At 46.9% G+C, this 17,760-nt stretch overlaps 1 protein-coding gene across 1 annotated transcript in view; it reads left to right on the top strand.

The window, feature by feature from the left end:
* Nucleotides 1-17,760, top strand: part of LOC144769371 (uncharacterized) — a 34,302-nt gene that overhangs the window by 9,345 nt on the left and 7,197 nt on the right. The window contains exon 2 of the mRNA XM_078653427.1: nt 245-441. Coding sequence (XP_078509553.1) covers nt 245-441 — 197 coding nt within the window. The remainder of the gene's footprint in view (nt 1-244; nt 442-17,760) is intronic.

Raw genomic sequence — 17,760 nt, 5'->3', positions numbered from 1 at the left:
ATGGTGGGATATCCCCAACGATAGATTTCCTGCTAAACCTCCTGAATTTACTGTCAGGGAATCTCTACTTTCTAATTTGCGGAGACTTTAATTGTCATTTTGAACCACTTAATGGAATTAGGCAACCGATTACTAGTGAGGAGGACGCTACTTGGTCAATCCCGGCACCTAATATGTACCCCATTAGGGGCTGGACTCCTCTAGTTCTCCAGTTAACTTTGTTAACTTTGACTTTTTCTCTAAGGGCTTGCAATGGTCGGTTCCCTGGCAATAATCCTGGGCGCCCGACCTTCAAGAGGCATGGACAGGCCACGGTCATTGATTATATCTTGACTAGTGTAGAGATTTGGCATAATGTGGTGGATTTCTCCGCAGAAGAACGCAGTGAAAGTGACCACAACCCCTTAGTTGTGGAGTTAGATTTCCAGTGTGGGGGTCTAGGTAGAGTCCCTGAGGAGCCGCACCAAAATAACATGGTGGTTGTGAATGGAGGGAGACGGATCCGTTGGTCAAAGATAAATCAATCAATGGAAATAATGTCAAAATTGTATGCGGGCATTACACCTTTGCTAGAGAGAGCAAGTGTTGTTGCAGAAAATTTAATCAAGCCTGGTTTTGATAGTGACCTAGGCAAAATCCACCAAGAAATGGTCTTGGTATTGGCGGATTTCTTTTTTAATAGTGGTCCCATTAAAAATAAATCTGGTGGTGATAAAAGATCTTGGTATTCGAAGTCCTGTAGGGAAGCGAAACAAGTTTTGTTGACCTCGTTAAAAGGGGCCAACAGTCTTTGTATTAGGGAAGCTAGGGCGGCTTATAAGAAAACGATTGTAATCGCCAAGTCTGAGTGGGAAACAGACAGATGGCAGGAGATCAAGAAAGATTTGGATTTAAAAGATTGTAGAAGCTTTTGGAATCTGGTTCATTCCGGGAAAGTAGAGGGTAGAACCACCCTTGATCCAAATATTGATGACGACGCCTGGCATTCATACTATAAGGAATTTTATTCCAGCTCCCACATTGACATAAGTGCGAGCACGATCCTAGAGTGCAATTTTAATCTTGAATTTTTATGTGAAACCCCCCCATGTACTATGGGAGAGGTTATATCTGCTTTAGCTAAGTTGCAATCTAATAACGCCCCAGGATTGGATAGAATCCCGGGTGATTTGTTTAAAAGCGAACAGACAGTCTGGGCTCCTTATTTATTACTATTATTTAATGCAATCTTGAATGGCCTTCCAGCGCCGCCTACGTGGGCTGGCGCCGAGATTGTTCCAATTTATAAAAAAGGATCCCCAATCGAACCATCTAATTGTAGGCCAATTAGCCTTATTGATGTATCCCAAAAACTTTTTGGGAGGGCATTACTAGGAAGATTACAGGAGTGGATGGAAGACCGTGATATACTAACCCCGTTGCAAGCTGGCTTTAGAGCCAAGATTTCAACTGTAGATCAGCTGTTTAGGTTGCAGTTAATACACTGGAAGCATGTGGTTTTGGAAGGTGGGAGTCTTTAGCCTACCTTCGTGGATTTGAAATCCGCGTTTGACATGGTTGACCGTGACCAGCTATGGAGTATCCTGCTGGCCATGGGGGTGCCACCTCATCTTTGTTTTCAACTTAAACGCCTCCACGAGGGCACGTACGCCAGAGTAAAATATAGCAAAGATGGCCGATTGACAGCCCCCTTCCCTGTTGACAAAGGGGTGAGGCAGGGCTTTGTGCTCGCGCCGACCCTCTTTTCACTTTTCCTAAACTGCTTAATTGAAGATCTACTTTCTGTGAAGGATTTGGACACCCCGAAGATATCATCTCGCAAATTTCCTGCATTAATGTTTGCGAATGATACTCTGCTCCTCTCGAAGTCACCTATGGGGATGCAGCGAGTCTTAAAGAAATTCAGTCAGTTTTGTAAAAGGAGGAATCTTCTAGTTAATATTAACAAAACAAAATACATGGTCTTTAATGCCAAACCGACTACCTACCCGCACCCATTAATGGACGACATGCCGCTTGAGCGAGTCCATATCTTTGAATATTTGGGTCTAACCCTAAATGATAAGATGGGCTGGGGCCCCCAAATTGATACAGCTAATCTTAAACTTACCCAGGCAATAGGGGGATTATTGAAAGTCCTGTAGAGCTGTTCTTCTAAGGTTATAAGCCCACCTCGGCTTCTCTTTATGGGGCTGAACTTTGGGGGCATAGCCCAATAAACGCATTGATCCTCACTGAAAATAAGTTTATTAGATGCATCATGGCATTGCCAATAAACACTCCCCTGGTACCCCTCAGGATGGATCTGGGTATCCTCCCAATGGTGGACCTAATTTCGAGCCGATCATTGCTTTACTGGTGACGGTTATGGAGTACACCCGAGCTGAGACACTATAGGGAGGAACTTAAGGTATTATTATCGTCATTGGGGGCCGTGGGTAGTATACCGTGTTTGTCTTTCGTGAGGGATGCTTTTCGTGCTATGGGTAGAGAGGACTTATGGGTCACCCCGGAAGAGTCCTGCTCAGATACCCCAAAAAAACCCTAGCAAAAGCATTGAAAGATTTTAAATTGACTGGTTTAATCCAGGCTACTAGAGCAACAAGTTTGACGCATGGGTTTTTGGATTTTAAGTCACACTATCAATTTGAACAGGTCCTAGATTTAATACAGCCCGCATTAGCAAGGAAGTTGTTTCTCCAATTTAGATATGGGACCCTTCCACTTTTTGCAACAACTACTAAGTGGTTTGACAAGACCTGTTACCCTTGCCCTGGATGCCTAGTGGCGGAGGAAACAGAAATCCACGTACAGTTCTTCTGCCCGGCTTACAAACAGGCTAGGTCCAAATGGGTTATACAATTGTGTAGAAATTTGGGTATTAGGGATTACCGTGTATTGTATAGGATTTTAAAATCTGATACAGACCCAGTGTACGTGGTTTTAATCTCTAAATTTTTCCTAGCTATGTGGCTTTAACAAAGGTATCTGTTGAAAATGTGATATTTAGTTAAGTGTGACTGCTCAAATTCGTTGCAATTATTCTGGAGCATTTCAAAGAATTATATGATATGTTTTTAATGTTCCGAAAGCTTTTATCTTAAATTATATTCTTAAAATTAATTCTTATTTAAAAAAATGTTTACTCCTAAAATTAATGAAGTTTATGCATTCCTACATATGCCAATGCCACCACGAGATTTTACTGTACACTGTTATGGGATATGTATTATTGTTTGTTTTAATTCAAATGTGCTTTTATGGCTGTAATAGCCGCAATAAAGTAATTATGAATGAATGAATGTATAGGCTGATATATTATGACATTGTCTAATATTCATCTTTTTCTGTTTTTTCTGTTTGTTTTGTCCCATTATCCTTTCCTTGCTTCCTGTATCATCTTTGGTTCATTATAGTATGGCTATATAATTACTGTCCTTAGTGTCAATATTAATCTCAAAATTTGTAAAATATTGGTACAATTTTGTGAAACAAGTCCTGTAGAAAAGACGAATTTCACAAGTTGCAAAATACGTATTGGCTTGGGTTCAGCTTTTACGAAAAAGTCGAATAAATATTCACATTTTAGAAATTGCGTGTATTTAATATAAACTTTGTCTAGTGCTTCATATGAGTTGCAGCAGACTGAGCTCTTGCCAGTTCCAGACTGCAGCCATCTGGGATTATTCTGTATAACTTTCCTCATAAATTCACGGATACTTTATAGGCAATCATGCTGCAATGATGCAGAAGCTAGGACCTTGCTGCTTCGATATTGTATTTTTAAACACTGAGGATTGTTTCTGTAGACCGTTCGATCAGAAAAGTGTTGTGAAATTGTATAGCTGATGAAAACAAACTTTGAAACTTGAAATTAATATGAACTTTTAAAATTGGATTCTAATTGACTAAGGAATTACAATGTACAATGAATATTCAATGGTTATATTACTGATGAAAGTGAACTTGAACTTTATCCGAACTGTTGGAATTGGAGTGCAATCTACTATGAAGAGCAGTGAGTATTTTAAAGTAGTGTTGTTAATGAAAACAAACTTTAAACCTGACTTAATCCATGCTATTGGAACTGGGGTTTAATCTATTTATGAGAATAGTGAATATTCTAAATCGTGTAGCAGGTAGAAACAAACTTGAACTATTCTTATAACTGTTTAGTGGAGCTTTGTATAATATATGTTCACAAATATCATGAATAATGAATGTGTAGGGAGGTGGTTATAAAAAGCTTACAAACATATGCATACATGTGTTATTTTTTAGTCACTTATTGTTTGTATGTTTAGGTTTCAGGAATTGTAGAGAAAAGGGGGACTCCCTGCTAATCCTTCGGGTTTTTAAGGCAGGGAAATTAACATCAATGTGCAAAAACCTTATAAACCACAACAATTACATTCTCTTACTAGAAATGTATATGAGGGATGGCAAAAGAAAAATATTCAGTATATAAGATAACATTTTTAGGGCTCGGGCCTAGCGTACACTGCGCATGCAGTGTCGCACAGTGAGAGTCCTTTTCCCGGGATTTGGAAAATGGACCTGGAAATTCCACGCAGCATGTGCGTGTTATTTCCAAGGTCCATTTTCATTGGCCTTTGCATGCGTGCTGTTTTTTAACAGAACACGCAATAGGCCATAGGCAGTCGCGTAGCTCCGTCTATGGCCTATTGGTGTCTGTTACGCGCACCAGAGGCCAGATATCTTCAGAGAAGACTTATGTTCGCAGTGGCACGCGCACCACTCGCGAGCTTCTTTTTTTTTTTTGCATCCATTTCAGGGCAAGTAAACGATGACGTAGAGCTAAGAGATTTAACAGGTTTAGATCAAACAGTACACTGCCAAGATTAAAGTGAACGACGAAAGCAGGATCCATGCTAAATTGGTGCCCTACTTGGTTGTTTTCTGTAGCAATGTAACTGAAATATTTTAGATGTGTAATGGCTAGGTAGGAGAGCTGGGCCCACCTAGACTACCTATTTTTCTGCCTACTTCTTCTAGCGCCAGCAGATATAACTTGGTCTCTGACATTGCCTTGGCTTTCCACAAACTTTCTTTCACCTGAATGTGTCTCGGGCTTTTTGAAAAGTTGATAGTAGCCCATAACTCCTTTTGGAAGACTGTTTTACATATTGAGCACCAGAGTGCACTATATTTTAACACCTGTGTTTACCCTCCTCTTACCAAGATATTGATGGTAATGTCCGGCCGCCGCTGTTGCTTTGAGCCCTCTTCATGCCTTGAACTGCTATGCGAGCCTTCTGCTGGATGCTGCTCTGTACCTTAACTTTAATGCCAATCAGGGTTGAAAGGGTAGGGAGGGAGTTGCGAGCCTCCCTGGGAACATAAATTACTTGGTCAGCCAACTCACCAGGCTTCAGATGCCAGAGCCCCAAAAAATGGTGAGACCTCAGTGGTACTCCTTTCAAATTGTTGAATGGCATATTTGTATGTTTGATACAGAAACTAATGATATTCCAGCAAATGTTTTAACTCTGACCCTTTTTGCTAATGTTCTGTACTGCCTGGGATGGATGAAGGTCATGTCACGGTTTTCAGTGACTTCCAGTCTAAACGGTCACTTAGCGCTTTTAGGGAGTGCACATAACTCCATGTCAGGGTAAGATGGTGAGTGCTCGGGAGGCGGAGAGAGCTGTCACTCTTTCATCAGCAGCATCTGACCATTATCACTGGGGACAAGCGATGACAGATAGTTAGTAATGGGCTCATCCTCAGGTGACTGCAGAGTGAGAGTGACTGCAGAGTGAGAGTGACAGCATGAGTGACAGCAGAGTGAGAGTGACAGCATGAGTGACTGCAGAGTGAGAGTGACTGCATGAGAGTGACTGCAGAGTGAGAGTGACTGCAGAGTGAGTGACTGCAGAGTGAGAGTGACTGCAGAGTGAGAGTGACAGCATGAGTGACTGCAGAGTGAGAGTGACTGCATGAGAGTGACTGCAGAGCGAGAGTGACTGCAGAATGAGAGTGACTGCAGAGTGAGAGATTGCAGAGTGAGAGTGACTGCAGAGTGAGAGTGACTGCAGTGAGTGACTGCAGAGTGAGAGTGACTGCAGAGTGAGAGTGACTGCAGAGTGAGAGTCTGCAGAGTGAGAGTGACTGCAGAGTGAGAGTGACTGCAGTGAGTGACTGCAGAGTGAGAGTGACTGCAGAGTGAGAGTGACTGCAGAGTGAGAGTGACAGCATGAGTGACAGCAGAGTGAGAGTGACAGCATCAGTGACAGCAGAGTGAGAGTGACAGCATGAGTAAGAGTGACAGCATGCGTGACAGCAGGGTGAGAGTAACTGCAGAGTGAGAGTGACTGCAGAGTGAGAGTGCCTGCATGAGTGAGAGTGACTGCAGAGTGATAGTGACTGCAGAGTGAGAGTGACTGCATGAGTGACTGCAGAGTGAGAGTGACTGCAGATTGAGAGTGACTGCAGAGTGAAAGTGACAGCATGAGTGACAGCAGAGTGAGAGTGACAGCATGAGTGACAGCAGAGTGAGAGTGACAGCAGAGTGAGAGTGACTGCAGAGTGAGAGTGACTGCAGAGTGAGAGTGACAGCATGAGTGACTGCAGAGTGAGAGTGACTGCAGAGTGAGAGTGACTGCAGAGTGAGAGTGACTGCAGAGTGAGAGCGACAGCATGAGTGACTGCAGAGTGAGAGTGACTGCATGAGAGTGACTGCAGAGTGAGTGACTGCAGAGTGAGAGTGACTGCAGAGTGAGTGACTGCAGAGTGAGTGACTGCAGAGTGAGTGACTGAAGAGTGAGTGACTGCAGAGTGAGAGTGACTGCAGAGTGAGAGTGACAGCATGAGTGACAGCAGAGTGAGAGTGACAGCAGAGTGAGAGTGACAGCAGAGTGAGAGTGACTGCAGAGTGAGAGTGACTGCAGAGTGAGAGAGACTCAGCAGTGTGAGTGTTCCAGAGAGAGCAGGGTAAGCGTGTGTGCTTACAGAGTGCACTGACACACAGGAGCTAAAACAAGAACAGCTGAACACCTGTATTGGGAGCTTCATGGAGGCAGCCGACCCTCTGTGAGGGGAGCAGCAAGGAGGGGACGCCCCAACCAATCAAGCACAACTACGCACAACCTACTGTACGATTACGACACAGGCCAAAGGGCAGAGCTAGGTCTTTTCACATTACGTAGGGTGAGCAGTGTGTGAGTGTGTACGGTGAGCAGTGTGTGAATGTGTGCAGAGTAAGCAGTGTGTGAGCGTGCAGGGTGAGCAGTGTGTGAGCGTGCAGGGTGAGCAGTGTGTGCGTATGCAGGGTTAACAGTGTGTGAGCTTGCAGGGTGACCAGTGTGTGAGCTTGCAGGGTGAACAGTGTGTGAGTGTGTAGGGTGAGCAGTGTGTGAGTGGGCAGGGTGAACATTGTGTGAGTGTGTAGGGTGAGCCGTGTGTGAGTGTGTAGGGTGAGCAGTGTGAGTGTGCAGGGTGAGCAGTGTGAGTGTGTAGGGTGAGCAGTGTATGTGTGTGTAGGGGCAGTGTGTGAGTGTGCAGGGTATGAAAACTCGAACTAAATCCACCACACACACACACAAAAGACCACACACATAAGACCACACACACACCACACACACCACACACATAACACACACCACACACACACACTCTCACCACCACACTCTCACCACCACACACTCACCACCACACACTCACCACCACACACGCAACCACACACACAACCACACACACACACACACCACCAGCCATCAGTGCATGCTTTCACTGGGCACAAACACCACCAGCCGTCAGGGCACGCTTTCACCTGGCACAAACACCACCAGCCGTCAGTTCACGCTTTCACCAGGCACAAACACCACCAGCCGTCAGTGCAGGCTTCCTCCAGGCACACACCACCAGACGTCAGTGCACGCTTTCACCAAACACACACACACCACCAGCCATCAGTGCACACTTTCACCAGGCACACACAACACCAGCCGTCAGTGCATGCTTTCACCAGGCACACACACTACCAGCCGTCAGTTCACGCTTTCACCGGGCATAAACACCACCAGCGGTCAGAGCAGGCTTCCACCAGGCACACACCACCAGACGTCAGTGCACGCTTTCACCAAACACACACACACACCAGCCATCAGTGCACGCTTTCACCAGGCACACACACCACCAGCCGTCTGCGCACGCTTTTACCAGGCACACACACCACCAGCCGTCAGTGCACGCTTCCACCAGGCACACATACCTCCAGTCAGCAATGCAGTGCACGCTTCCACCAGGCACACACACCACCAGCCATCAGTGCACAATTTCTACAGGCACACACACCACCAGCCATCAGTGCACACATCAATTGTTAACGCATCTACAATTAACTATTGTAGCAATCGCAGTATGGTGCACTTTACTTTTAAACATATTCATCTAAAGCGCAGCATGCCACCATTGCTACAATTCCAATCCAACCCACATAATTCCACTACACACCACATGCATACACTCCATAACACATGGCTAAAAGACATTGCCATTTACAATGCCATTAGCTCTAACTCAAATAAATCCGAGACCTATTGCATTTCCAATGCATGTTTTATTATGTTCTATATTAAATATATGTCACATATTTCAAAATTTAAAAGAAACAATTATTAGTCCCAAAAAGCCACAATGATTCATGTATACACTCAACACATCCACATTCAGGCCACACACACTAAAAAGCAAGGGGCAAAGGAGATATGTAGAGCCATGAACCTATGTATATAAAGCAATCTTTTGTTACATCAGACAGTTAATATTTCAATGATTTATTACATATACAGTTCATATTTAATTCTATTAGACTCATCCCTTCTCTTAATAAATCATTGTGTGGCTCCTATTTCAGTGTCACTTGACCACAATTAATAAAAAAATCTTATCTTATATACTGGACTGTGGCTGCTGTCCTCCTCTGGCAGTTCACAGTTCGCTTTCAGAGGTTGTCAACGGTGTGTGCAGTCAGTAATGAAAATAAAGGGTAGATTTATTATTTTATTGCACAACGCAGCATGGCGACTAGTGTTACTTCATTGCGCAAGGGGAAGAAAGCAACACAGTCATACTTATTAAAAGTAGCCTCCGCTGCTCTCCTCCCCATGCTCTGGTGCACAGACAGATTCCCTAGGGCCACTCACAATCTTTGCACCATGGTGCAGAGGTGTGTTTGTGATGTCTAGCATGGATTTTATACGGAATCCTTCCCTTGCAGTTCAACATCCTATACCTAGACAAAAGGTAAAACAGTCCATACATTGGAAGTGTGCTGTACAGTGCAGCACATATGGAACGTGTGGAACGTTTGGAAAAATAGAAACACTAAGTTAACACCTGTTTCAAGGGCACATTCTTTTTTTATCTAAAGCCTGTCTAAATCTTAGTAGACTGAACATTCCCTCAAAAATGATGGGTGCATGCGCTGTAATGCCCCAAATCCACCCAAGAAAAGCCCCCTTGTTGCAAAGTGGTGCAAAGCAGCAAACAACACTATCTGTGGTGAAAAAGGGCACCTTTCCAGTGCCACTTTGGCACTGGAATTTAAATTGACTAGCAGGAGTTTGCACTGCTTTCCGTCACTAAGGGGCATATGTATCATCTGTTTTTTTAGTCGCAAACGCTGAGATTCGCAAAAAAGCAACATTTGCGACTAAAAATTTGGAAAATGCGATGTATGATTAAAATCACATCGCAAAATTAAGGAATCGCAAAATTTGTGATTCCTTAATTTTGCGTCAGCATTTAAGGAATCGCAAATTGCGATTCCTTAAATGCTATGTATGAAGCACCCAAGTTGTACGATTTCTCATTAAGAAACCGCAAATTACCACCAACTTGAAGTTGGTGGTAATTTGCAATTTCTTTCACAAATGCACTTTTTGCCATTTGTGAAGGTGCCGTGTGGCGCACATATATATGCGCACACATGTAAATTTCAGGGGTGCATCAAGGTGTTCCTATGACACCCTTGCACCCTTGAAATTATTCTCAATTTGCGATTCTCAAATCGCGAATCGCAAATTGAGAATAACTTCCCATTCATTCCTATGGGCCTCCTGGCCCATAGAAATGAATGGGAAAGTATTCCTTAATTGCGATTTCACAATTTGCTAATCGCAATTAAGGAATATTAAGAAATCGCTGACAAATGTAAATTTTTTTACATACATCCCTTTTTGCAATTCTCAAATAGCGATTTCTAAAAAATCGCTATTTGAGAATCGCAAATGAGGGTGTTGATACATATGGCCCTAAGTGCTGGCGCAAACCCTTAGTAAATCTGTGAAGGTGCGTTCAGCCTTTTCCTTTGTTTTTTAAATGAAACAACCTGTCAAATTATCGAGGAAACGAACATTTGCTGTTGGAACCCCGAGGCCTTCAGCGCCAATAGCTCCCTGTCAAGCCGATATGTACAAGTCAGTAAAGGCACAGTGGGTGGCGACCAGGGCGCATTATTGGCTTGTGTGGCTTCTAAAAATCAAATGAGGCCGACGCTCAAATATGGAGCGTGTTCGTTCTCCGCTTCCCGTCCTTTGTAACATACTCGGGTTCTCCGACAATATTCTGCATAATTAAGCAAGGACACGAGCCAGAACTATAAAACCATCACCACAATACAGCGATTCGCTGTGATGTGTATTAAGCCGTTACAGTAAAAAAGGAAAGTTTGCTTTTGCTTATAAATCATTAAAAATGCATGAGCGCTTCAGCAGGCCGAAGCCTGTGTGTCCTGGAAACGCTCTGAGCGGTAATGAAAGATGGCAGGGTGGCGGGAACGAGCCCTGGGGATGGGGTGCTGACTGCAGGATGCGGGATTGTGGGGGCTCTTGAGGCAGGGGGGGGGGGGGGGCGCCTCGGAAGCAGGGGTGGGTCTAGGGCTCGGGTTAGGAAGATAAGAGTGTAGCTTGGCCTAGGCGTATGCATAGGATTCAACGGCTGGGTGTATAAATAGGGGACAGAAAGAGAGAGAGGGAGGGAGAGGGAGGAAGGGAGAGAGAGTGTGGAGCTCAGTGTTTGTGTGCGCACGTGGGTGGTGTATGTGTGTGGATAGGAGTAAAGATAGTATTACTTTATTAAGTGGATAAAGGGATAGACACACAGGGCAAGATTTAGCAAGGTTTTGCATCACCCATGCAAGGAGGCGCAAGGGCGACACAAAACCTAAGTGAGGTTTATCAAACCACACAAGGCCGCCCTGCAAGGCCCTGCATGGCTTGTTGAATCTGGAGTAACACAAAGCAGAGCAAATCACTGCCTTGCATGACTCTGCCCGACAGAGGCGTTCCATGGGTGGCGCGTGGGTGTTCCCATTCATCTATCCATCAATGTTGGCGCAGTCCAAGGTTTACCATTTGTGGTAGACCTAAGAATGCCTCAAAATGCTATGCCTCCACAGCTGAAGTGTAATGAGGGAAACTATCTTTATTTCGCCTCATGTTTTCCTCTTTCTACGTTTGCTGTTTTCTGCAGTACACATAGAAGAGGAAAATGCCTTTGAGGGTTGTTTTTGTGCGTGAAGGTGCCCCTTCATGCTCAAAAGCAATCCTGCCTACAATGCAGGCACCCTTGCACCATGATGCAAGGGGCCAGCGTTGGTACAGGCAACCAAAGTGCGCCAGCACTAGGAAAGGACAGGAATGACCTGTATAATGCTAAATACATTGCATTCCTGCCCTTTCCCTTGCACGCAGAGCAGCAAGGTGGCTTGCTGCATTGCGCTGAGTGAAAAAAGAATAAATATAGACCCCAGTCTGGGCGTATGACTCGGTTTATGGGGCATATCTATCAAAATGTCACGCAGGACATAGCAGCAAGACAACTTGCGGCACTGTGTGTCAGAGAGAGAGAGTGCAGAAATGTGCCATATTTACATTTAATGGAGCTTTCATGTCCTCTGTGCTGCCTAGCGCCAACTCAGGCAACCTTGTGCCATGGTGCAACGGTGTCTGCATTGCAAGCAGGATAGTTTTTGTGTAGGAAGGGACAACATACAAAGAGGGGAAAAAACGAGGAGAAATAAAGATATTTCTCCTCATTACGCCTCGCCGGTAAAGTGTAGCATTTTGACACATTCCAAGGTCCACCACTAATGATAAATATGGGAATGTGCCAAAATCAATGGATGGTGCATGGGAACAACCCATGCTCCACCTTGAAATGCCTCCCTCTAGCACAGTAATGCAAGGCAGCAACTTACGCTGCCTTGCGTTACTCCAGGATTACCAAGCACCGCAGGGCCTCGCAAGGTGGCCCTGCATGGCTTGATAAATCTCATCTAGGTTTCGCATTGCCCATTTGCGTTACCTTGCGTAGCGCCAGGGCAGCGCAAAAAGTAAGAGGCTACTTATGTGTGCACAAATAGAAGCATCCTTCTGGGTGTAGTAAAGGAGAGTGTGTGTGGGTGTGTGCGTGTGTGTGTGTGGGTGTGTTTTGGGAAACAAAGGGCGTAGTCTGGGTGTGTTACAATAGGGAGCTGCGTCTGGGTGTATTAATAGGTGCTTGGTCTCTATGCCTAAGGACGTCAGTCTGGATATAACCATAGAATAAGTCTGAGTGCAATATATCAGTAACCCACTGTGGTTATAAGTGGGACTCAGTATTAGTACTTAGATAGATAGCTCAGGCCATCAATCAAGAGCCTTGTGTTTGCTGTATAAATAATGAGCCACACCTGTCCTGGGTGTATAAATGGTGGGTCAGTCCGAGTGCATAAACAGGACGCTCAGTCTGAGTATATCAGCAGGGGTCTCAGCATGGTGTATACACGGTGAGTTCAGTCTGAGTATATCAGCAGGGGTCTCAGCATGGTGTATAGACAGTGAGCTCAGTCTGAGTATATCAGCAGGGGTCTCAGCATGGTGTATTATTATTATTATTATTTAGCGATTTCTAGAGCGCCTGGTGACCCGGAGGCATCCCCGCGCTGAAACACTTGTGGAGACCAGAGGGGGAGAGGGACACTATTTTGGGAAAAGCAGAGTTTTCAATTTTTTACGGAAAGTGAGATAGCTGGGTTCGAGCCGAAGGGGGCGAGGAAGCCCGTTCCATCCTGAGGACGCTTTTACAGAAAAGCGTCGGCTGCCGGTGCGTGCCTTCCTAAATCTGGGGACATTGGCCAGATGCTCATTGTCCGAGCGCAAGGACCTAGGGGCCTTGTATGGGGTGACCAAGTCTCTCAGGATAGCAGGGCCAAGACCGTTGAGGAGTTTGTGGGCGGTGCACAGGGCCTTAAATTCTACCCTTTGGCGTATTGGAAGCCAGTGGAGGGCCTTGAGCGCTGGTCTGGCTGAGATTCTGGAAGGGAGATTCATAAGGAGCCGGGCAGCTGCGTTTTGAGTACGCTGGAGTTTTGCCATGGTGGCTTCAGGGGCTCCAAGATAGACCATGTTGCTGTAGTCTAGCCGAGCAAGGATCAGACCTTGGACCAGGAGTTTCCTAGATAGGGTTTTCAAAGACAGCTCGGGTTCCAGCCAGACTCCCAAGGTCTTAATTTCTTGTTTCGGGGTGGGCACTTCCCTGAAGACGTCTGGCCAAACCGATGGGGGGATGGTGATCCATTTCTTGCCCATAAGCATGACTTCTGTCTTTGATCCGTTTAACTTGAGTGATGACTCGCACATCCAGTGGTGAATTTCCTGGAGGCAGTTCAGCAGATTGTCAGGGTGGTTGTCAAGATGTGAGAGAGAGACGACCAATTGCGTGTCGTCCACATAACTCACTATCTTGATCCCGAAGGGGGCGACGACATCCTCAAGGGGGGCCATGTATGCATTAAACAAGGTGGGGCTTAATGAGGACCCCTGGGGGACTCCGCTCGAGAGGGGGAGGGAGGCTGAGTGGGAATTGCCGTCCCACACCTGGAACGAGCGCCCTGAAAAGGAAGGATTCTATCCATGTGAGCGCGGAACCCGCGAGTCCTGCCACGGCCAACCGATGGAGTAGGACACGGTGGTTTACCGTGTCAAAGGCTGCACTGAGGTCCAGGAGGATCACTGCCACTGACCCTCCTGAATCTAAAATGCACCTTGCCTCCTCGATGACAGCAAGAAGGGCGGTATCTGTGCCGTGGCCCGGACGGAACCCAGTTTGGGACTGACGCAGAAGGTTGTGAGATTCAAGAAACTGGGACAGTTGACCATTGACCAGTTTCTCGGCCATTTTGCTGATGAAGGGGAGGAGTGAAATTGGCCGGTAGTTCGCCATGTCAGATGGGTCCAATTGGGGTTTCTTTAGGAGTGCTTTGACTACTGCACTCTTCCAGCTTGGGGGGACAGAGCCTTGGGAGAGCGAGATGTTTATCAGCTCCGTAATAGTGGGCAAGATGACAGGGGCCACTGTTTTAAGGAATCTAATGGGGGCGGGATCCAGAGGGGAGCCGCTTTTCATTTTGGCCATGGTTGTGCCTACTTCGTCCAACGATACTGCCCTGAATGAGGTCAACTGAGGGTGCATGTTGTTTCCTGAAAGGATGGTGGATGCATCGTTGTCCATGTGGCTCGGCAGGCAGGGAGGGGGGAGGGAGACTAGGATACGGGCGATTTCGGAGTTGAAGTAGGTTGCCAGTTCATCACTTCTGTCCGCAGGGGATATGTTGGAGGAGGGGAGCGCTGGTATTTTCAAGAGCTCTTTGGCGATGAGAAAGGATTCTCTCGCCGAGTTGGTGGAGTTTTTTATTCTGGTGTCGTAATGTGGGGCTTTAGTGAGCTTCAGAGTGGATTTGTAGGTTCTCACCATCCTACGATAGGCTTCCTTGCTGGCGTGCAGCCAGTCTTTCCTCCATAGTCGCTCTGATTTTTTGCAGTCTTTGCGGTGAGCTCAGTCTGAGTATATCAGCAGGGGTCTCAGCATGGTGTATAGCCGGGGAGCTCAGTCTGAGTATATCAGCAGGTGTCTCAGCATGGTGTATAGACGGGGAGCTCAGTCTGAGTATATCAGCAGGGGTCTCAGCATGGTGTATAGACGGGGAGCTCAGTCTGGAAGCATTACAAACTGTGATATTTGGGTGCATCAAAGGCGAGTTCTTGGCGCTTGCATTAGAACGGGGCTCTGTCTCCTCTGTGGGCGAGGGGGCAGTATAGCTTGCGGCACATGCAATAGCAGGGGATGAGTTTGGGGTGGAGGGACGTGCGAGCCCAGTCTGCGCCCTGCAGCAGTAACAACCCCTCCACCTGTCCTGGAGGAGCGCTCAAGAGAAGGCGCTTCAGACAGGCCGAGCTAGCAGATGCCGGGCCAGAGAAATGAGGCGGCTTCAGGCGGGGCCCCTGGGGAACCTGCTCCCCTGGGTGGGGGAGGAAATGACAGAATAAGCGATCAGCGCTTGGACCTCACCCTGCGCAAACAAGCTTTTCTGTATTCCAGGTAGTCCACCTCAATGCGGGTGCTTCCCCGGACTTTAGGTGGTGTACAGTTCACCTAATATAGTGCTTCGCTCGCTCAGGCCTCGTTGTTCTTAGGCGCTTCAGCGAGCAGGATTGAGGCAGTCGATGCACAGAACCCAAGGGACGGGTTAAGGCCTGTGTTGGAGTGTTCTCACGTGCCGCTGACTGACCCTCGTGAACCGAGCACACCGCCGCTCTACACACCATCCATCATGTAACCAAGGAGCCAACAGCAAGGCACGCACCACCCAGACAGGCAACTGCATATCAAACAGCAGGGCACAAGTCCTAAACAAGCATTTGCACAGCCAATAGGTCTCGCCTTTGGGACCTTATAAGTGTTTAGACAGAGCAATTGGTCTTGTTAATGTTGAAAAGTTATAATAAACAAAGTGTTTTACCCATTTTTGTCACCCTATATATAACATAGAAAACATTATATACAACTAAACGACCCTAATAAAAATAGAATTAAACAAAAAATGTGTTCTAGTTTTTTTGTCCATGCAATGCTAGCAACTTTTCTCTGCCTGTTCTAATGATTATTTGTTATAGTTTTTTCTGTTATGGGGGAGGAGGGGGCTGTGGGACACACATAAACAATGGGATGGTTGAGGTTGGGAAATAGTACCTCAATTAGAATAGGAGCCATAAAAGGGTCACTAGGGGAGAATCAACAGATGCCAGATTCCAAGGGCAGACTGAGGTGGTGTAAAGTGGTACTAAGGTGGTGGTGAGCTGGGGGGGAGATGATGCTCAGGTAACCCCAAATGATACTGAGGTGATGCTGAAGTGGTTTAGTGCTGGTTTGGAGGTGATGCTGAATGATACTTAGATGGTACTGAGTGATGATGAGGTGGTGCTGAGTGATGCTGTGGTGATGAGCCATGTTGAGGTGGTGGAGCTGAACTGGTGCTCAGGTGGTGCTAATGCTGAGTTGATTGTGTGCCGAGGTGGTGTTGCACTGATGCTGAAGTGGTGGTGCGTTGGTTCTGAATTGCTGCTGAGGTGGGGCTGCGCAGGTGCTGGGGTGGGGCTGTGCAGATGCTGAGGTGCACTGATGTGAAGGTGGTGCTGCGCTAATGCAGAGATAATGCTGTGCTGATAATGAGGTGGTGCTCCACTGCATCTGAGAAAGTGCTGCGCTGATGCTGAGTTGGTGCTGCACTGGTGGTGGTGGTGCACTGATGAGGAGGTGGTACTGTGCTGATGCTAAGATGGGGCTGTGCTGATGCGGTGCTCTGGCGGTGCTGTTGTGGTGCTCAGGTGGTGCTAAATTATGTTGATGTGCTGCTGCATGACGCTGTGTTGGTGCTGAGTAATGCTGTGGTGGTAGTGAATGATACCAAGGTGGTGCTGAGTGACACTTTGTTGGTGTAGTGCTGGTGTTCAAGTGGTGCTTAGTCATGTGGAGCTGGTGCTAAGGTAGTGCTGTGCTAATGCTGAAGTGGTGCTGCTTTGGTGATGTTACTGCTGAGGTGGTGCTGTGCTGGTGCTGAGTCGGCGCTGTGCTAATTCCGTGGTGGAACTGTATTGGTGCTGTATTGATGCTATGCTGATGCTGGGGTTGTGCTGCACTGGTGCTGAAGTGCTGCTGATTGATACTGAGGTGGTGTTGTGCTTGTGCAATGTGGTGCTCAGATGGTGCTGAGTGATATTGAGGTGGTGCCGAGTGATACTGAGGTGGTGCCGAGTGATGCTGAGGCTGTGCCGAGTGATGCTGAGGTGGCGGCGAGTGATGCTGAGGTGGTGCTGAGTGATGCTGTGTTGGTGCCAAGTGATGGTGAGGTGGTGCCGAGTGATACTGAGGTGGGGCCGAGTGATGCTGAGGTGGTGCCGAGTGATGCGGGGTGGTGCTGAGAGATACTGGGGTGGTGCAAAGTGATGCTGGGGTGGTTTTGAGTGATGCTGAGGTGGCGCTGCACTGGTGCTGAGTTGGTGTTGTGTTAGTTCTGTGGAGAGCTGAGTTGGTGCTGCATTGATGCTATGCTGATGCTGGGGTGGTGCTGCACTGGTGCTGCAGTGGTGCTGAGTGATACTGAGGTGGTGGTGTGCCTATGCAAGGTGATACCGAGGTGGTGCCGAGTGATTCTGAGGTGGTGCTGAGTGATTCTGAGATGGTGCCGAGTGATGCTGAGGTGATGCCGAGTGATGCTGGGGGTGGTGCCGAGTGTAGCTAGGGTGGTGCAGAGTGATGCTGAGGTGGTGCTGAATGATGCTGAGGTGGTACTGGGTGATGCTTTAGTGGTATTCAGGAGATGCTGCGCTGGTGATACTTTGGTACTGAATTGTGGCTGAGGTAGTGCTGCACTGGTGCTGAGGTGATGCCGAGTGATTCTGAGGAGGTGCCGAGTGA

This window comes from Lissotriton helveticus, chromosome 7 (genome assembly GCF_964261635.1).
Source record: "Lissotriton helveticus chromosome 7, aLisHel1.1, whole genome shotgun sequence".
Taxonomy (NCBI): Eukaryota; Metazoa; Chordata; class Amphibia; order Caudata; family Salamandridae; genus Lissotriton; species Lissotriton helveticus.
The sequence above is the reverse complement of the archived record's forward strand: the minus strand, read 5'-3'. Positions and strand labels throughout refer to the sequence as shown.